The 21,458-nt window shown below is 41.2% G+C and overlaps 1 protein-coding gene across 5 annotated transcripts in view; it reads left to right on the top strand.

The window, feature by feature from the left end:
- Nucleotides 1-21,458, top strand: part of JMJD1C (jumonji domain containing 1C) — a 166,716-nt gene that overhangs the window by 113,500 nt on the left and 31,758 nt on the right. For 3 of the 5 annotated variants that reach the window (XM_063339847.1, XM_063339851.1, XM_063339852.1), the window contains 5 exons: nt 12,656-12,761; nt 17,577-17,701; nt 18,955-19,098; nt 19,219-19,411; nt 19,499-21,174. In XM_063339847.1, coding sequence (XP_063195917.1) covers nt 12,656-12,761; nt 17,577-17,701; nt 18,955-19,098; nt 19,219-19,411; nt 19,499-21,174 — 2,244 coding nt within the window. The remainder of the gene's footprint in view (nt 1-12,655; nt 12,762-17,576; nt 17,702-18,954; nt 19,099-19,218; nt 19,412-19,498; nt 21,175-21,458) is intronic. The other 2 variants (XM_063339849.1, XM_063339850.1) reach the window with 2 other exon arrangements.

Genomic DNA, 21,458 nt, shown 5'->3' with positions numbered 1-21,458 from the left:
ACAGAGGTTGCTTAGATTGATCTAATACTCTGCTAATCTTACTTGATCTGTTACAAATTCAAGTTCTATATGCCATGAACTAAGGTTTGAGAAAAGGGCGTTATGCAACTCTGATACTCTCCTTTTTTTGTTTATTAAGGGCAGGCTTTGGGTATTTCAGGCCTGGATGCTTTCGGGTTTTGTGTCTTGTTTGCTCATGCGAGCAAGCCAGTCGTGTAACGTGGCTTGTGTAGTAATGACAAGTACACATAAAAATTTTTTTAAACGTCTTGAAACAGGGATAAAATAATATTTTTATGTCTGCATTTTAAGCACCCCATAATCATACAGTGCACTCATCTTTCAGACTTCTCTTACGTTAAACTTCAGGCTTAAAAATAGCTACTGCAGCTGAAAATTGCTTTTCCCATAAACTTGTACCTCCACTGACCAGGCGGGCAGGAGCTTTTGGGTTGGTCCCACCCTTTGAGGTTGACAGAAGCAGCTCGGGAACTCCGGGTGCCGGCCAGCTGGCGGCGGTGGCCATCATGTGCTCGCCTCTGCTTTCGTTTCCTCCGCGGGCAGCAGAGGCACACACAACTTTCTGCATCTTTAACTCTTCTCAGCGTCGTCTTTAAGAGCGATCTCTATTCTTTCCCACGTCTCTGGTGTCTGGACCACCCATAAGCAGCCCAGCTGGCTTCTCTGGCAGCGTCATAAAGAATGATGGTCTAAACAGCTTATTACTGACACATCTATGTTTAAGTGTACGGTTCCAACGTGAGGGGAAGCAGAAGGCTGCATCCAGCTAGAAGTGGGTCAGATGACTCATACCAGTCCTTGCTCCCTGTTACACGTGTGGGACAGAAGAGTTTCATCGGAGCACTTGCAAGGAGGCAGGAATGAGGGAGGAGGGATTGGCACCCTCCACTTGCGGAGTCAGAGGGAGATGTGCACTGTCTCTCCTAAGCCTGTATTTGTGCCTCCTCTCGAAAAAGAGCTGCTTCATCTGTCTTTATACTGAAAATAAGTGCAATAAAATGGTAACTTTCTTGTTTTACCTTGATTTCTTAAGAAGTCAGGGCTTCTTGGTGAGGTTTGATGCAGGAGTGGAGTTCTTCCAGATCTGACAAGCACGGAGGAGAGGCCACCAGCCAGCAGGGAGGTGCTGCCACAAATAGCGTGGCTTCTCCAGGTAGTAGGAGGGAGTTCTGGTGGAACTGCTGAAGGCCATGGGAAGGTACACGAGGAGGAAGGGGGAAGAGTTATGAGGTCCCTGGGGTAAGCCGAGTTTGCTACAGCAGAGGTAGGTCTCAAATCCATAGGAGAACAAGTTTCCTTTCACTGTTGTAGAGAAACTTGTTTTACTCTTCCAACAATTTTTCAAAAATCACATCTGGTTAAATGGTTTGACTTCGTTAATCCTACTGCAGGAGATGGCATTGAAATAAATGATTTAAAAGTTAGGAATTCAGAACAGAACAGGTGGAACAAAAAAGCCTGTTTCTTCTTTGAAGGTGAAGATCAAATCCTTTCACTGAAGTATCTTAATATTTCTCAAAAGCAGTCTTGGGATTACTAAATTTACAAATGCATCCAGTGTTTGGAACTTCCTGTGTAATCACAAATGATTACTTTTTCCACCAGTAAAAGTCCATGGAAAATACCGCTTAGTAGTAAGAGAAGCACTTCTTACCCTTGGTTCTGTGTTCTTAAAATTTCCAGTCTTCACAGTTGATTTATTAAAAAATGAAAGTATTTTTCTTAGATGATGCTCTTGACCAACATTATTTTCATAATCCAGACACAAAGTTGGCTCTTAGAGAAGTCTGTGTCACTTTATAATCAGATGGTGCTGTACCAGTATGTTCTTGCGTTCCCAAATAGTTGCTGTATGTTGGAATTGGGAATCCTAACTGCTTTGGGGGGAACTCAAGAGTGTGACTGAGGATAAAATCCCACAGTCATTGCGTGGGAGTGTTTACCCAGGGAGGGAAAAGAGTAGGCCTTCCTGCATTTCAGGTGGGGGAAACTGCCTTTCGTTGAAATGTGTTCTTACCAGAATTAAGTGTTAGCCTGTGATAAACACAATAGCTCATTTAATGAAGTGCTCATGGTTTCATTCCTTCCTCTGATACAACATGGCTTTGTTCAGGGCTGTTACTCTATAACTTTTTCTTACAAAACGTGCTTTTGAAATCACACCTAATAGAAGTACTAATTTGTAGTTTAGGGTTAGTGCTTCATGAGAACTGCTGCACAGCCTTCAGCAAGCTGCAGTTAGTAGAGGTTGAGAGCTATAGCAATTCCAGGTGTGTATATGGAATTCCTTTTCCAGGCCAGACATCTGGGGAGGAACTCAAGTAATTTCATGCAAACTCGACTTTTTTTTTTTTATTAAAACCAAGTATGAATCTTAGTATTTTCTTAGACATTGAAATAACTTTACTAATAAAACAAAAAGTGCGGTATTTGTTTTGATGCAGAGGGCTTGGAGTACAGCACATTTCCTGAGCAAAGTTCATTTATTTTTAACAGTATGCTGCATAATGAAATATAGTTCTAAAGTGTTTCTTTTTACTACCATTGTTTGTAAATACTGATTCCCCCCCACCTTCAATCTAGCAAACATTTCCTGTCTTTTGAATGGAATTAAAATTAACTATTCCTGTTTTTTCCCTGCATCCCCCTCTTGTGTGTGTCTGCCAGCGTTACTGGGAGTAGTGTTTTAGTATGCTTTTGCTGAGCAAGTGGGTTTGAAGCACGGTGATCTCTGTGCACCTCACAAGTTAGTCTGTATTTTATGATTTTACTAGTGAATTTTACAAGTTTAGTTTAGAATTTTAGTTTAGGAATTATATTTCAACCATAGAGGCTGGGTTTTTACCCACTGTGAAGGTTTTCTTCCTTTTTGATATCTTTTCACTGCTCTGCGCCACTTTGGTATATAGCAGATAAAATCAGGTTAAAGCAGATTTCAGGATGTGTAAGATTTTGTGTCTCAAGCATGGTGCTTGACAGGCTTCCCCCCCTCCCACCCCGAGTGGTGTAATTCAGTCTTGAATTATGTTTTTAATAGGAATTTTTTTGGTTCTGTGTGCTAGTAGATTTATCGGCGGAAAAATATTGTGAAATAGATGAGCATTGTATCAATTTTAAACACTGAATGACTTTCCTAAGTTTACCCCAAGGAGCTTATTGCAGCAACAACTGAAATGTCCCTGTTTTCTGATTAGCAATTTAATCTTTCCTCTTTGCAAGACCCATTATTCATCTGTGCTATAAAAGGCACAGCTACTGCTTTCTCCAGAGCTGCAGAGAGCTGTAGTGTTAATCCAAATATGATATACATCCCAGCTGGTCAGACCTCTGTTATTTATAGGGAAAATTCCTAAAATGGCTCCAGCAGGTCAGAATGTAGCTCTTAGCTGGGGGTGGGGGGGGAAGCACACGATGGTGGCTGCATTGCTTCTGATACTCTCTGGGAGCAGAGGCAGTGTTTCCATGTTTGCAGAGTGATGGGCTCGTTGTTGTATGTCCAGCCAGATGGTTGGAGAGTCTCTGCACCATATTCCTGAGACCGGAGAAGCTTGTTCTTCTGAATGAACTTTTGCAAGAAAATGTGCTAATTGTTTTCCCAACCCAGATACATTGCTTCTGTGCAGTGCTGCCTTAATTCCTATTAGGAAGTAACTTTGAAAAGTTCTGTGCAAATACAGTGGTACTTGTTTAAAACGTGAGAGAAATGTCTTACTCTGAACTACTTTTGTATTATCGGTGTGTTGGCAACACTGTTCCGTAGCACTTACTATTCCAAGAAACACATTTTCAAACAAACCCTGCAAAACCACTTGAAAAAAGCATTAATGTAATAGTAATTAAGTGGACCAAACTTTACTGAAGCTGACTTTCAAGAACATTTTGAAGATATCTGGTGTATTCTTTCCTCTTGACAATAAAAAAAGTGGCTAAGGTATTTTTATTGTTGGGAAGGATTTGTATTCTGCCCATAATCCTCATGAGTTATAGGGGGAAAGGAGCTGGAAAGCTGTATGTTCCTAGAGCTCCTGGAGAATTCAGATTTGTTAAATAGGATTGAGGACATCTGCAGAAGAGACTAGGTAACTCTGGAACTGCTGGTAATTTAATGGCGGTAGTTCAAATTACAGGGCACAGAGTCGTTCACAAGAGTGAAATACTGTGATGCGCATTTCTAGGAGGTGGTGGTGATTCCAGGAGCTGTCGTCAGTCTGCCACGTATTGGATGGTGTTTTATTGTTTTTTTTTCTGCAGATTTTAATTGAGAGACCTTTGCTCTTTAATACAGTAAGCTCTTGGTTATCAGTAGTGTTGTCAAATTATACCGTGTTACTGAGTAATGCAACTGATAGAAGATTTGGTGGAGGTAACTACCATGAGATAAGAAATGAACTACCCAGTCTTTCATTATCTGTGGTGGCAGTGTACAGCTTTCCAACTCCACCAGTTCAAGCTGCCACAAGTAACTTCTGCTGCTCCTGGTGCAAGGAAGATCTCCCCTCTAAAACAGTCAGACTGAGCAAGAACTGATCTCTTGGCTTGATTTCTGGGGGCATTAGACTGCCTTTCTAACAGCTCACTAGTCCAGACAGCTAATGATAAACAGTGTACTTTTTTCCTTAAAGACACTTCCATCCATACAGGTTGTCCTTCAGCTGATATGATTTGGGGAGTTGTTATATACCTTCTGAAAGCTGCTCGCAATTCACAGGGTGTCTGGGCCTCAGTTTAAATTTTAATATGAATGTACAAAAGATTTTTCTCCGATCTACTCACTTAGCTGCTCTCCTTGTTAGCATCAGCTTCGCACTACTAATTGCTTGCTTCAGGGAGACGTCTGCACTTTGAGGTTTCGTTTCCCATAGTGGCATTGAGTTGCTCGGTGAGCGACTCAAAGGCATGTTCCAAGATCGCCACATGACTTGGGAGTTACTGTCTGAGTGGGGTAGGACCAGTACTCCCTCCCTGTTTCTCTTAGGAGTAGATAAAACAAAATGCAAAATTAAGACACAGTTGCATATTGCTGAGATGGTGGTGATAAATGTAGGGAGCCTGCAGTGAGGAAGGGGAAGGAAGTGTGATTCAGTGGGAAAAGAAAAGACATATGTGTAACTGTGTCATCAAAATGAAGGAGAAGATGGGACATGGAGCAGTGCTATTCGCTTGACCTTTGATTTGTTTGTATGTGGAGAAGAACATAAGTAGTACAAACGGTCACCGCGACACTCTTAAGTGGACGCTGACAGCCCACCAGGTTTGCCACTTGTTTGGAGAAGTCTTTAGATCAGATGCTAAAAGATACATGTGTTGCTCTGGGAGATTTTGCTTTCTGTCCCACTCGGTCACACCAAGTAGTTTTCCTGTTTTCCTCCTAATCTGTAAATCAGATCAGGACCCAGATTGGAATTACAGTGACAGCACTTTGTCCCAGCTGCTCAGAGAGGGTGACATAACCCATGAGCATAAGGGTCATCTATTTTTTTTAATCTCTGTTTTCAAATGCAAAACTATTGTAGAAGTCCCTAGAGCAGTTTTTAGGTTGTTTTGTGACAATATCTGCCTGGCCCCGGTTTGGTTTTGCTTATCCATTGGTGGCTGCTTGCTTCCCTGCTGCATGCTTGTTCTGTATGCTGCTCTTGTTTCCCTTCTGCCTTTCCGTACTAGATTCTCATCTACAGATACAGGAATAACGAGCTGGCTTGTAAAAAGCAAGTTTTCCAGCACGCCCATTTCACCTGAGACATTGGTAGTCTTATAAGAAGGCAAAATCTCTGTTTATTTTTGTGTTTGTGAATTAAAATCAGGGAAAATACTAGACTGGGAGTCAGATTTTTTTCCTATATGTTTATGTTCGTAACTTTAATATATTTTCCATAGCATAGAGCTATTAAAATTAATATAATTTCTCTGGTATTCTTAGGGGTGTGAGTTATTCTTCCAGAACTGAACTAATTGGTGCAATGATGCTTCTTCAAGCCTGAAATCATGACTTGGAGAAGTGTATGCAGCCCTGCTCCCCTAATTCTCCAACCTGATAATTAGAATTTTAAAATCCATGTCAACGCTTTAATTATTGAACAGGTGAAACGAGGCACGAAGTAGGAGTGTGTGGGGAGTAGTATTTGGCATAGGGAAGAGTGGGAAGCAAAAGAAAAACTGTTGATAGCTTTCCTGAGATGTCAAGTTTACTGACAGTTGGAAAATTATTACATTTTTAGTCTTCATCTTGTTTTTTCTTGTAGTTTCAAATTTCTACTTGTAGAAAGATAATTGTGGCTGTTAGACGCTGACCGTAACCCCTAATCTTAAATGTTTGTGGTTCAAAATACCTACAAACGTTTGTTCTCTTCTGAACAATGCATTCAGAGCCCCTTGTTGAGCCGGGATGGTTATCCCACAGAGAGAGCATCGCTGCCCACCCCGGCCTTTCCCTGTGCCTCCCAGCACGTGCGAGCAGGGCTGACCTCGGCTTGACTTTGTTTCTAGTTTAGGGGTCAGGGTTGTGCCTTCAAGCTTGACTTAACTGGTTCAGCTGTAGCCCAGCAGCTGCCAGGTTTGAATGAGGTAAATTGTGACCGTGTGCTCAGAATGGCACAAAATAGGTCAAGTGTGGGTTGGGTTTACATAGAAAGCGCTAGCGTCGCCTGGTAAGCCTAAGCCTCTTCTCTCTGCTCAGACAAAGCCGTTTAAGGTAAACTGGGAAGTTACTGTCTCCCCAAAAAACTTTCTAGCCTTCTGTAGCCTTGGTGTTTCTGCCTAGCAGTGCCCCTGGTGAGAAGCCTGGAGGGAGGTTGCCTTAGTGCGTCGAGTGGATGTGTTTCCCCTGGAGCGCTTCCCTCGGGAACAGCGTTTCTCCGCTGGCTGGTGCGGAGCCTTCAGTGCCTCTCCGACCTCCTGCCCGCCAGCTGCAGCGGCCTGGCAGCTGGGGTGGCCTTTCACTTGTCAGAAAGGAATAAGGAATATACTGTTCACCAGCGGGTTATGCATGCATACGTGTCTAGAAAGATCGGTGAAGCAATAGAAGATCTGTATATTTTAGTCTTGGCTAAATTTGATGATTTCCTTGTGGGGTTTTGGTGTGGTCCCTGTGGCCTCGGCAGCGCTTGCCTGGTGATACCCTCGGGGTGTCAGTTGCTGCCAATTTCTCTGTGTTTTAGTTAGATTCTCATCTTTTCCTGATGTAGAAAAAGGTCTTGTAGTGTGGCAGAAGGATACTGCCAGTTAATAAATGATGATGATGTTAACATCTTTGGTATTCTGCCTATCCAGATTTTATATCACTGTTTTGTTTTGTGGCTTTTTTCCCCTGCTTACTCTGATGTCAGACAGGACAATATTAAGATTGATGGTTTGTTAAAAAGTTATAATCAGTGAAAGGGATTACAGGTCAGTGATATAATCAGATAAGTCAGGTGACACAAGCAGTGAAAGATAAAAAGAGGAAGAAAAAGGAAGGCTAGTTATCAAAGAATGAAAATAAGGAGAGAATTTTCTCTCATGGGAGAAAATCATCTATTAAAAGATAGCCTTAGAGGACTAGTATGAATTCTGAGCTCTGAAGACTGTTGGGTCAATTGGTAGGCAGGTCTTGACTTACCTTATTCCTTGTTTTTCAGACTGCAGTTTCCAAACCGAGTTTCCATGCAGCTGAAGTTCCATGCAGTTGTCAAAATAATTTGGTGCAAAAAGGAAAAAAAAAAACAACACCACCAAACACAAAAAAAGGGTGGGGGGCTCATTTTATAAAACTGATTCCAAGATACTTATAAAACAAGAAGAAAACTGAAGGTTCAAGCTTTTGACACTTTAGTCTCTGAATTTTTTATTTGCACTCTTTGAATTTCAGTGTGGTCCCCTTACTGTTAAAGTACTAGCAAAATGCCTATTTCCGTGTGCAGCGCGTACTGCATAAATGTTGTAAACAGCACTCTCGAGTTGGTTATGTACTAGTTTTCATTTAATTCGTGTCCTAAATTTTCAGAAAACCTCTAAGCAGCCAGAGGAAGCTATAGTTAATTAAGCCACAGATGGTGAGGACTAATGTGGTGTTGACCTTTGCGAGGACTGCAAAATCTACTTAGTCTTTCTCTGTAAAACACTAGCTGAAATGAGTTCCTACTGATATTAAAAAGATGTCCTTGATGCATTGAAGCCAAATGCAGAAGCATCGTGGCCAAGGGAGGCGCTTTCCCACATAAATGTTTGCAGGTTCTAATGCACGGCGTGTGTTGAAGCTTGGTCATCACGGTTCCGATTTAAGCCTCTCTAGTGCCAAAAACCTCTGTTATTCCAGGACTGGTTTTCCTGGAAAAAAAATTTGTATGTAGTCAGTTCTCTTCTCCTTCACCGTGAATGGAGAGTTGACAGCTGACTGGAGTTTCTACGCCCTCCTATAAGCAGAATGGAGGCTGTGTGATTGAGGGTAGGGGCAGCTACTTGAATCCACTTTTTAGGTGTTGTTTTGTGCTCCAAGGTTTCATCTCTTGATTTAATGAACTCGTTTCTGCCCCTCAAGTTTGTGAAGAATGACTTGGAGAAGTATTTTAGAATGCTGAGGAAACGTCTTGCTTCAATAGTGCAAGTCTTGCTGGGCAGGTAGAGAGTTGTGGAAATGTGCAGGCGTTCCCACCGCACACGTGCACGGCCGCCCAAAACGGAAAAGGAGCTTGTGGTCAGTTGAGCCTTCCAAAAGGCTCATGGTCTTTAGGCAATGTGCAGGTTGGGCTTGTCCAGGGATGCCTCTCAGTATCTTGGACAGTACTGTCTTTGTGGATGGGTCTTGAGTAGGACAACTTTGTACGTTATTTGGATTTTGACTTGTTTTTCTGTGGGTACTGTCTTGGAAATTCCTGTTTGATTCATGACTTAAAGCAATTTTGAAGCGTTATAAGGGATCTGCGCTTGTTCACCTGTGGCTTTGAATGATAAATATGTTTGTCTGATTAAGCTCACTGAAAATGCTTCTCTGAACAAAGATTTCTACTTGCTAGTGGTACAGCATGGTATCTTAACATGATGGTATGGTCTATAGTTTCCAACCTGTTCCATTATTTTGCACCAGAAGAAAGAACAGATATACTCAGAAAAGCACTGTGTCACTTTGTTATTTGGGAAAATTTCATTCTTTATTCTTCTCAGGACTTCCTAGGAGTCAAGCACATCCCCAGCAGGTGAGAATTTTCACCTAGAGAGACATGCAGCTGACTCAAGCATTCTTTGGATGATTAAACAGAAAGTCCACTCCACCAGAAGTGAATTCCTCTTTTGGTCTAGAAAGAAGGAAGCATAGCAGCAAGATCTAAAAAACCTCACATAGATTGGCAAGCTTCTGATAGTCACATTGCTTCATGTGACTGTCTTCCAGAAGGACAGGAAGGATTATCTTGACCATATCTTTCTAGCCCATACGCCCTTTGTCGTCTTCCCACTCTTGCGTATAGTAATTTGTGGAGCAAGGGGCAGCGCCATATGAAGTACATAAAGAACTTACTACCGTAAATTTAAAGAAGAAAATTGCAGTCCCGTTTATTTGATTTGCATTCTGATTTGCATTTCAGAAGGATTTCAAACCGACATTAACATCCTTCTGGAGGAGGTATTCCAGGATTTGTGGAAAATCTAGTCTAGGAGAGGGTAACGTACTTACTTTTGGGAGTGAAAGTACTTTCAAATGAGGAAAAGTCTGGTGGAAAATCCTACAGGGCATTTAATTCTGTGGGTTAGTCTGTCAGTCTTGCAACTGTGAGCAAGAAGGAGGGGAAGACTGAAGGCTGTAATTGCTAGGGTTCAAATTTGTAGACAGAGTTGTTGTTTCTTGAGCAATATAAGTACAGGGTAAGGAAAAAACCTGGGCACTGCAGAGTCATCTGCTCCTCTTCAGTGCTAAGGCGGGGAAGGGACAGCAAGTGATCAGCCTTTCTTCTTGCCCTTTCTGTCTGTTTTTGCCAAAGTTGGTGCCAAAACGTGTTAAAGGCTATCACCTTATAGTTTTAGCACCTTATGCAGTTAATTTCCTGGTTTTTTTATGTTCAGATTTAAGATTAATGGTAGAAAACGGTCAGTAATGGCACACGTTTTTTCATAGATCTATGTAATATGTACACAAAATAACAGAATTTTTGACATTTCAGGAACCTTATTTTTAGTATCTTGATACTGAGCTTCAGTTGTCAGTTACAATTTTGCTTTGCCTCACTGGTTTCTATTGACTAATGTATAGCAAGTTCATGTCTAGCAGCAAAACACTCCCCCTCCCCCCCAGTGACTAACGATATGTTAAATGTGTATTTTCTCTGTGTGTGTATTTAGAAACCTTGGGTTCTCTTTGATATCCTCTACATAACTGCAGTCAGACCTGTGTGCAGGATCTTTGACCTCACCTGTGCCTTACGTAGCTCGCCTTTGAGATGAGCTTATCTTTCTCCAAGCAAGGAAAGTAGTACAAAATGGACTTTGCAGTCTCCTTTTCTGAGTGTTCACACTAAGCACTCTCAGTCAAAGGTACTGATATGTCATGGGTCTGAATAGGAGATAGAACAGAAAAGGTTCAAATGTACTGTCTGTAGGATCACCAGTATCTTCAGTGTCAAGTTCAAAGAAGGCCATGATGCTTAGGAAGGATGTGAAATAAAGTGGTGTGTGTTGCCTTCAGAAACAAATCAAGTGGCTGAAGATGATATAGAGACTCAAAAACATTGCATAAAGAACTCATTGAAGTAGAATAACATTAAGAGTAACAGGTCTGACTTCACGGTACCTAATCAATGTGTATAGTCTTGAAATGAAAAGTTTTCATAGATGGGACTGAAGGAATTATTCAAAATGTACGAGATTTTAAAGCATTTTTAAGTCAGCCAGACTTCCAGTATTGCAGTGTCTCAGTGTGTTGCTTAGGTCTAATGCTGTAGATGTGAGAACGGAAATTTTAGGTGCAGGAATCTCTTGCAGCTGCTGTGAAGAGAGTGCATGGGAAGGAGGACAGATGAATCATCATCACACAGCTCCAGTTCCGCAATCTGTTGGGTTCCCCTGGCAAATCATTCCCTCTTCCCAGTGGTGGTGTTGCTTCTGTATGTAGGATCAATGCAAAAATGGATTTGCACAGGATAGTAGAACAGCTGATAATACCCTTTTTAGATTGCCTCGGGGGAGGAAGTGTTTTGCTAGTCTGCCATCCTTGAATAAATTTTAACGTTGACCCTCTTGTGCCTCTGATAATGCTGGCAACATACTTGCCTGGCTGGTGTTTTTAACCTGGTGGTAAAGGTCCTGTTGATCTACCCCTTCGCTTTTACTTTGTTCCACTTTACATGTATTAAAACAATCATCTTGACCATTCCTTTTTGGATCCGAGGCCACATCCTTTTCAAAAGCCGAAGGGGAGAGAGTAATCTTCTCTAATAACCAAAGCATTGATGCATTCTCCGTAATGGAGCACAGCAAATCTTCAAGTGTCAGGAAGTGAATTTTGAATTTGAAATAGACATCCTGTGATCAGTGGGTTAGCAGGAATAATCTCATCAGGATGAATAGAGAGAAATTGCTCGTGTCACTTGAGGGCCTGGCAGCAATGAGTGTTGCTTGTATCTTTATATTCTATGGCTGGAGCTCTTCATAATAAATTGTGAAACATCAAGGAACTTGTTGGAGATCAAGGAAAGAAATTACTTGATCTCCGCTGCAGTACTGATAAAACATTTTACATTTTGGATGTGTAGAATCGCTCTGATTATTTTAGCTGTCTGAAGTTCTCTCGGCACAAATGAATGTTCCTGCAGCTCACGGATTTTCAAGCCTGTCTTCTGCACGAGGAGTCGCCAGGCAGCGGTGCAGCTTTATTTCTCTGGCACAGCCTCAAAGGCAGAAATAGCATGTTTGCTCTGAAATAAAGAGAAATAGGTTCTAAGAGTCTGGAGATTGAACGATGATTTAAGCCGTGCTTTAAAGGATACGAACTGGATTTTGTGCCTACTTCTTCCTTGTTAGGAGGACAGTGCCACCAAATACTTTCTGGGAAAATAATTTCCCAGATGATGTCCTACTTAAATAGTGAAAAACGATCTTTTCCTGGAGAACTGAATATAATAAACGTAAAAATTAAAGAACGTCTTATTTGATTGAAAATACCTAATTAACAAAGGCCTACATATTTGAAAATCAGTAACGGTGTTTCTCTCAGAATGTTTGCTTCTCTTATGCATTATTTTGGTGGGTTTTGTATCTATGTTTATGCTCAATATGTCCATATTAAAATTTACAGATATTGAAAACAAGGGTGTTTTTTTATAAATTCATTTAATAATTATTTTAACGATTCTTTATGCATGCCTGTAAACATTGAAGTCTTTAGAGGGCAATTTGAGCTTGTAGTAAGACAGTATTTATGAAAGTGTGATCCTATTAATAGCTTACAAGTCTGGCCACATGTGGGATCTGACATACCATGTTCCCATGAAATAACTTCTAGCACTATGTTGCGCTTTCAAGTTTTTTCTAAAAATAACACAAGGATTTGTAGGCAATCAGTAAAATTAGCATCAAACTACTTAATACTGTACTCTAAAATACATCTAGGAAAATAAACAGAAATGTTACAAGTAAACATAACATATGGTTCTTTTTTTAATCTCTGCTTTAGGACGACGTAGACAGTCTAAACCCAGTTCTCAGGGATAACCCGCAGTTACATGAGGAGGTAAAAGCCTGGGTAAAGGAACAAAAGGTTCAGGAGATTTTTATGCAAGGTAATTATGTGGGAAATTGTGTTATTTTTATTCTGTGTTAGCTAGTTTAAGGCCACTAGTTGTGTGGGGTGCATCCCATAGCATCTGTGATAAAATGGAGAATATATTTCTAACTTGGAAGTTATTTTTTGGAAGTATTTGCCAATTCCAGAAAACAAGAGTGTGTAAGAAGCTGTGCATGACTTCTTCAGACCGATCTTAACTTGTTTGATGTCTCAGTGATTATAGCAAAGCTGAATATCATTAGTCTGAACGTAGATATTTTGTAAAATATGTTGTGAAAATAAATGTGTATGAATGGCAACCACACACCTTTTAGCATGTTTTAAACTGTTCTTTGCTCTCTTGGTGTTACTATTACATGTGATAACTTCTCCGGTATCTGTCTGTGCTTGTAGTTCTCCGCAGTTTGTCACAGATGAAGAATACTTTCAGGTCCCCACCCCACACCTTCACCCCAGATTCAAAAGTGCCTTTCAAATCAGTTATGATTTTGTAACTTGATTCTAATGCTGGAAAGTTGGAGCAAACACATACATCTTTTTTACACTGTAGATACAAGTTATTTGAAAACTAGTATGAATTAGAATAGATTATTTGGGCTCAATCTTGCTGATAATAAAATTTTTATACGTATTTGCAGTATGTTCATTAACTTTCTGCAGAACTGACAGGCAGCTCTACAGAGGTGTTTCTAGCAGTGGGGGGCAGAAACTAACCTCTGTGGGTCTGCGTTAAGATCCCCAGGCAAGCAATAAGGTAATTTGAGGACAAAAATGCTTAAGCAGTCATTCTGTAAATTAAGACGGGGAGGAGTAAATAACCTGATATTATAAGGATGGCGCTGACGTTTGCTTGCTGTCTGGTTTCTTTGATAAAACTAAGCTTAGAAGGCCAAAGGGATATGGTAAGTATAATGCTGAAGTTACAGTAAAAAACCAACTTGTGTCTTTCCTTCTGTGGAGTTTTTAATTTAAATAGATATGATTATTCTTATAGGCCACAGAGAAAGTACGCTGAAAAAAGCAACGCGCAGAATTGTGTAGATAATAAGTTGGTCTGTCAGCGTTAGGCATTTTAGATTTTATCTTAATATCCTCAGATACAACGTGAGTTAATAGCCTGTTGATGAAATCTGCAGCCAAAACTGGATTGAGAGGTGATGTGAAATCAAATTAGGGCTATATGAAAAGGAGACTAAAATTGAGCTTGTTTATTGTATTTCATTAGAGTAACAATAATTAGACAATTACAAAAGCCTCTGTGTATGCTGGTACAGAATCAATACTTGAGCAAAGTCCCAGCAATATTGAAATAGTCATCTAAATGAAACTGCCAGCCCATCATCCGCACAACTCATTTATATATATCTTCATTCCAGGAACTGTGTTTTTGTCTTCATATATAGAATTTCTCAAACAGAAGTTTAGGTGCCTAGAAGTGCACAAATTAGGAGTATTTTAGATGACGAGATGAATCTAATCCAGACGTCCTTGCAGACTAGCTCTCTTCGTCTAAGGAGAAGCTGCGGTTAAAATCCACTTGCTCACCTGGTGTGACGTGCTTTCTCGGGCAGGGACGTGCCATCCACCGTGAGGGCTTTTGCAGTGCCATCACCTCTGCCCCGCGGGACAGTGGTCAGCCAGCAGAGACTGCTGTCACGTTCTCCTGGGGCATAATCTGCTCCTGGTCATGGAGACTGCGTTTGGCACAAACCTTTCAGTGGCTTACAGACAGCCCTCTAGCAGTGCTGCCTGCTGTAATCTAGTCATGTTATCCTCCTTCTCTCCTCTCCTCCCTTCTCTGGTTATTACCATTAACCTTCTCCCGTTATTACCATTTTCCTGTTCCCTGCAATTTAAGCAACACTTTCAGTTCTGCTGTGTCTAGACGCATCTATTAAAGTTGTTACCTTATGCTCTTACTTCATCCTTTACAGCATTTTTAGGACCCAGTCTTTTCCTTGTCGTCTGTGAGGCTGAAGCCACCATCTCGTATCTTAGTATTTTCTACTTTGACTATCACCGTTAAAAGCTTATCTGAAGAAAGAGGAAGGTCGGAGAAAAACATTAAAACCAGGTTCCAAATGTTTGAAATGCCAATTTGAGGAGGGGGAATTTTAGTCAAAACGGGTCCAATTATATACAAGAATGAGACTAAGGAAAAAAAAATTGGCTCTCGTGACCTTTTCTTTGGGCAGCAGTCACAGCAGCATGCTTTGCAGTAGAGATTGTAGGTTTGGCAGGAAAGTAGTTTATTCCTTGTTTTAGAAAAAACAAACTCCTCCCAGACTTGGCCAAGTTAAAAGCTTTTGGAACAAATAAAACCAGTTCAGGGAACATAGTAAAGCGTCTTTGATTTTTAACAATTAAAATCTTTGACTTTTTTTCTTCCTATTAGATTTATTATCACTACAATCTCTGAGGCTGCATGTGTAATAATCCTCTTGAAACCCTGACTGTGCTTCAGCCCTGAAGATATTTCCCGATAGTCCTGCACAGGCTGTTTCAACAATGTGTAGCTGAGCGTGATTCAGCCAGGGACTGGAGACAAAGCCAGGCTTTTCCTGTAATGGCTGCTTGCGGCTGGGCTGGGCTGGAGCTGAGCTGTCCTGTGTCGTATGACCGCAGTTTAATCTTTCTCCTCCTTCCTGATGCCCCAGCAGCACATAAGAAAAAAGCACCCCTCTGTTTTTAAAGGTAGATGAAGTCTCTTTTAAAAATAGATGAGATAACAGCTGGGATGAAGGGCAGACGCAGATTAGAACGAGGAGTAAGAGGAAAGAAATTGGCACTGGGTCAGCACAGAAGAGTGTGAGAGAAGCTGGAAGCTGATGGAGAAGGGAGGATGGAGCTTGTAAGCTGAGAAGACTTGGAAGCCAGTGGCCTGGAATCGTAAATGCTAAAATGAGACAAGAAGCCGGGGGGAGGCTGGTTCTCGTTATGCAAGAGACTGAAAATCATTGTGCAGTTAACAGTAGGATGCAAGAGAGGAGGAGCTGGGATAGGAAAGTAGGAACGGGAAATTTGCACGAAGAGACACAGGCAAAATTTTACTGAGACTGTCTGAACAACGCAGAGCTTTGGGACAGCCATGAAAAGTTTGAGACGTGTTGGGTTGGGTCAGACAGCCAGAAGTGTGGGAGCTGAGCTGGAGGCGTTTTGCAGGGGCATATGGAGAGAAGGGTTGGAGAAAAGCCATCAGGAAATGTGTCCCCACGGGAACCCCGTCTGGTCGGAGACCAGGAATGTGAGACATAAGCTTGTAGATTCTTCCTCTTTTTCTGCCCATATGTACCGGTGATTGGCAGTGCCCGCGCTGGCGCACTTCTCACCCTTGTCTGTGCAGCTGGAAGCGTGCTCCGGGGCTGAGCTGACACCGGTAGCTCAGAGGGCTCCCTGGGTCTCGAGGTTTCAGTTGTGGCAGTGAATGATGTGGATGAAGGAAGGGTGCCATTGCATGGTGTTTCTGTTTCACAGCTGTTTTAAAACCTAGATAATCACATGCAAAAGGCCTTGCTAAGGTTCCAAAATTAAACCTTAAGACCACTTGGAAATGTCTAAATTATTATTGCTTTTGCACTTCTCTTGATCTCTCAAATGTTGACATTAAAAACAGTCCTTATGATCACACGCTTCCTTGTGCAGAGAGTATAATGGACCCAGTCGTGTGAATATGGATATTTTTTACTAGAGAAAGGGAGGTCCCTGGCTGTTTGCTGCAGATGTTTGAGCTTGCTTAATGTTCTGGGCAGGGGCTGTCAAAAAATGATCTTTAGGAAAGACAGGGGAATTCTGGCCTTGCCTGTGCGGTTGAGCAACTACGCGCTCTTAAATCATTGAAGTTAGGCATTTTGTAGGTTATCACTGACTGCATTTGCTTCCGTTCCTGTATGCCTGGCCTGGGGTTTGGTTGTGGAAGTAGTGAAACCCACACAGTTGGAACTGAACTTGGTGGCGGTGTGGCTTGGTCATACAAAGCGCTATGTAAACATTAAGTGTGATAAAGCTTAGGGTCCCGATGATTAAGCGAGACACTGAACAAGAGTAAAACTGTCGAATCTCGATTTCTGAGTCTTGAAACCATCTTTAAAATAAGTACTGTATCATACTGTCTCCCCACCCCCATGGGCTTTTGGGGGTGAATTAAATGGGTCTTTATGAAAGGACAGTGTGTGGGGTTTCTTTGCTTTTGATTATCTGAAAACAGGAGCTAAAGGCTTCATAACGTGTGTGTTTTTGAATGTTCTCTGCGACCGCAGCAGGGATGGGATCGCTCAGCTGCCTTTCCGACTGCTGTAATGGAGAGAAACTCTGTGGTCACTTATGGGAAAGACTTGGCAGATGCAGAGCCTAACCACCAAGATGTAAATCTTTTTGCCAGCAAAGCATCTGGGCATGTGACTAGCCTGTTAAATAGCTTCTGTATAACCTGCTGCTGCCACTTTCGAGCCTTTCAGCTTACTTTTCTATGGTTGCTGTTTGTAGGTGGGAATTTTCCCATCGTTTGTCATCATGGTTGCAGAAAGATTTAGTTAGATAAGAAAATTGTATGTTGAAAACGTTAGCATAATTGACCTTAAAGCATACTTAAATGTACCATTTGCATTTCAAAATGTCTTCCTGAATAAAAGTAAAATCCACAGGCAGTGCTGTGCCAGAATTGCCTGTAGTTTACTGTCTGTGCCATGCACACTGTATGTTTGCTGTGAAGCTTAAAAAACCCAGGAAACCCCATTTATGCGTGGTTTGTGTTACTTACTATCTTTTTTTCGTGAATCCCTCAATGGCTTTTTTATTTCTTCCCCTTCTAAAGGTCCCTACTCCTTAAATGGTTATAGGGTGAGAGTGTACAGACAGGATTCCGCCACCCAGTGGTTTACTGGTATCATTACTCATCATGATCTCTTCACCCGCACTATGGTTGTTATGAATGACCAGGTGAGTTCGACATGTGATGTTCGGAAAGCTTCAAGTAAACTACGCATTGGGACTTTTAAAATGTTTTTGTGTGGTACTCTGAAGTGCACTGAATTGTTCTCTTCCAGCGGGGCCAGTCTATTGCTGTGCTTGAAACTGCAGCGTGACTTTGCATTGGGCTAGCAGTTAATACCATCCTGAAGCTGAATGTTTGTGCAATGACATGATTAATACCAGTCCTACAGTTTGGCTTTTCTTCTGCTGTCGCTATTTGACTAGTGAAGCCTTTGAAGTGAAGCGATCTAGTTTTAAGAACTGGTCTTCCCTGTCAGCTCTGTTGAGGATTTCTTTTCTCAACGCTGAAGTCTTTTAGCACTGCAGTTGCGATTACTTCTTCCAAGCAATTGAAATATCCACTTTCCTCAATTTATTGAATTAAACATTTACTGCGGCCCTAATTTACATTTATTGTGGTGGGTTTTAGCTGTATTTCTGAAGTTGATGTTACAAAAAGAATGAATGCTGGTATTTTTAGTGGCAGTAATGAATTCTATTTCAGGAGACCAGAGTAATGACTCAACATTAATACGGTGAATGACCCGTCTGCCTTGAAATGACTGACAAAATCATATGCGACAATAAAATTTTAAGACTAGTCTAATGCTCAAATACATTATTTCCCTTAATTTGCTCTAATTAATTTTTCCCAAATATTATTTTTTCACTTTGTGACACATTGATGAAAGATCTGGTTAGCATTTCCTTCTTTCTGAAATACCCCTCATTAGTAACACTCCGACAGTCTTAGAGTTCTTCTCTCCAATCGTTTTGATTCCTTTCTTTCAGCAGCTTTGCTTGAAAGAGTATTGTAATGTGCTTCTGCAGTTTATTTTATCGTATATAAAATAAATTTTACAAAATATTTGTGTATTGTAATTGCTACTCAGGGGTTATGCTGTGAAGAGCTCAGTGTCTTTTTAATTTCAAATTTACAGGTCAGCGAAGGGGAAGGAAGTGGCGGTGGGGTACTTTTTCTTTTTAAAAAAATAAGTTATTTTTACAGTGATATGTAAAGACCAATTTGCTTTGGGTTTACTGTATTCCCAGCCTTTGTTGAGAGTCATATGTCAGTTCTGCTTGTCGGGATTAAGTAGGCTTTTCTCTGATTAGTCTTTAGCACACAAAATAGGCTGGTGAACACTGATACAGAAAATATAGATTGAGCAGCGTCTGAACATCTGCTGATTATTCTCTTTTCTTTTTTAATAAACCAGGTGTTAGAACCTCAGAATGTTGATCCTTCTATGGTTCAGATGACCTTTCTAGATGATGTTGTTCACTCTTTGTTGAAAGGTGAAAATATTGGCATCACTTCACGCCGACGGTCTCGTTCCAACCAGAACAGCAACACAGTCCACGTAGATACATTTATCTTTTTACCTAAGTATTTTCGTATATATTGCGAATATTCAAAATACATGCTTAAAGTAGCTAATTAAAATTGCATTTAAGTCCATTAATCACAAAATTATTTTTAGGGTCATTATACGCGTGCACAAGCAAATAGTCCCAGACCAGCAATGAATTCCCAAACTGCAGCACCAAAACAGAATTCTCACCAGCACCAGCAACAGAGGAATACTCGGCCAAATAAGAGGAAAGGCTCTGATAGCAGCATGCCTGATGAAGAGAAGGTGAAAGAAGAAAGATATGATTACATAGGTCGAGGAGGTAAAAGCGGTTATTGGAAAGGGAGGGAAAGTTTCTTAAGACTGTATTAGACTGAAAATGTGATAGACGTGTTTTTGTCTTTTACAGAAAACCCCAAAAACAAAAATAAACACTTCCTTAGTAAAAGAAGAAAACCTGAAGAGGATGAAAAAAAGTTAAATATGAAGAGACTGCGGACAGACAATATCTCAGATTACTCTGAGAGCAGTGACTCAGAAATTTCAAATAAAAGATTAACAGATTCGTCCTCAGAGCAAAATTCGGAAAATGAGTTAAAAAGCAAGAACACTTCAAAGGTAAATGGAGAAGAAGGAAAATCCCAAACTATTGGGGGAGTAGAACAGACACTAACAGATAGGCGGTCTCCATGGGATGAAATACAGGAGGATAAAAAACGCGAAGAGACAGAAAGACTGAAGTCATCTGCCCTAGATCAGCAGGAAAAATCTTCACTCCATGCAGCAGAGCAGCCAACACCTTATGAGCAGAACGCCAAGGATCCACATGTTCAAGAGTGCAATGCAGAAAAAAAACATACTGCGGAATTAAAAAATGAGCAGTTTGTACCCGGACCTCCTACTCCGAAATGTGTTGTTGACATTACTAATGAAAACAACTCTGAAAAGGAGAGCCAGGATAATGCTGCAAGTACCTTTGGTTTGCAAACAGTTCAGAAAATAGAATCTCACAGCAGCGATTTAAAACAGCAGTTTGCAAATGCAAATTTCCTTGAAGCAAGAAAACAGGAAGCTGATCAAAGTTGGGTTAGCAGTGCTGTTAACAAAACGGATTTGATACAACCCGGAGTTGTAAAAACGTTATCAGTAAATGAACACTTAAATCCTGAAAAAGAAAAAGTGCAGTATGGCTCCTTTATGTCTTCGTTAAATGTAGCTTCTCTAGCAGAAGAGAGTAAACTGCATAAGCAAAGTCCAGTCCCCGATTCTGTGAAGTCAAAACCTAGTGCTTCAGTTGATCATCCTAAAACAAAGTCACCTGATGTTAAGCCTAAATTCACCCAATCTTCCGATACTGTGAAGTCTAAGGTTAGTTCCCAAAACAGCCATGCTACTGGATTAACAAGGTCAGCCAATAAAACTGATCATGATTTGCCTAGGTCTAGTTTCCATCCAGTTCCAGCTAGAGTTAGTGCTCTAGAAGCTACTAAAAGTCCTCTTATCATTGACAAGAATGAACATTTCACGGTGTACAGGGACCCCACTCTGATTGGACAAGAAACAGGAACTAATCACATTTCACCTTATTTGCATCAGCATAATTATCCTCTGCATTCCTCATCCCACCGAACCTGTTTAAATCCCAACGCTCATCATCCTGCATTAACTGGTTCATCCCATCTGCTCGCTGGGTCTTCGGCTCAGGCTCCCTTGTCCGCTATTAACACTCACCCCCTTAGTACCGCATCTCACCATTCTGTTCATCACCCTCATCTACTTCCTGCAGTGTTACCCGGAGTGCCTGCTGCCTCCTTGCTGGGTGGCCACCCGCGACTAGAGACTGCTCATGCTAGCAGCTTAAGCCATTTGGCATTAGCACACCAGCAGCAGCAACAGATGTTACAACACCAGTCTCCACATCTTCTTGGACAAGCTCATCCTTCTGCTTCCTATAATCAGCTAGGGCTTTATCCAATTATTTGGCAGTATCCAAACGGAACACATGCTTACTCAGGACTCGGTCTGCCCTCCTCCAAATGGGTCCACCCAGAAACTCCTGTTAACACGGAGGCTTCCTTGAGAAGGGTAAGTTCAGCTCGTTTCTTAATGATGTATTTAGCTTGGTGTCCCAACAGTGGGTTTTTAGGTACGGATTCGGTAGCTTGTGTCACACCGAGTGTGCCGTGCTGGTGGATTTTTTGAGTGGGCAGAGAACTGGGAATGGAAATCCAGTTAGTAACTGCTGTCTCACAGCGAATGTGAATAGGGAGTTCTTCCAGACCTTGATTATTAAGGATTTTAAAAAAAAAGACAAAATGTTTGCATTTAGTTTATGACCAAGCGAGGTCAGCCAGCTGGTTTGGGACCTC

The sequence above is a fragment of the Chroicocephalus ridibundus genome, chromosome 6, assembly GCF_963924245.1.
Source record: "Chroicocephalus ridibundus chromosome 6, bChrRid1.1, whole genome shotgun sequence".
Lineage (NCBI taxonomy): Eukaryota > Metazoa > Chordata > Aves > Charadriiformes > Laridae > Chroicocephalus > Chroicocephalus ridibundus.
This window is presented reverse-complemented; position numbering and strand designations above follow the sequence as displayed.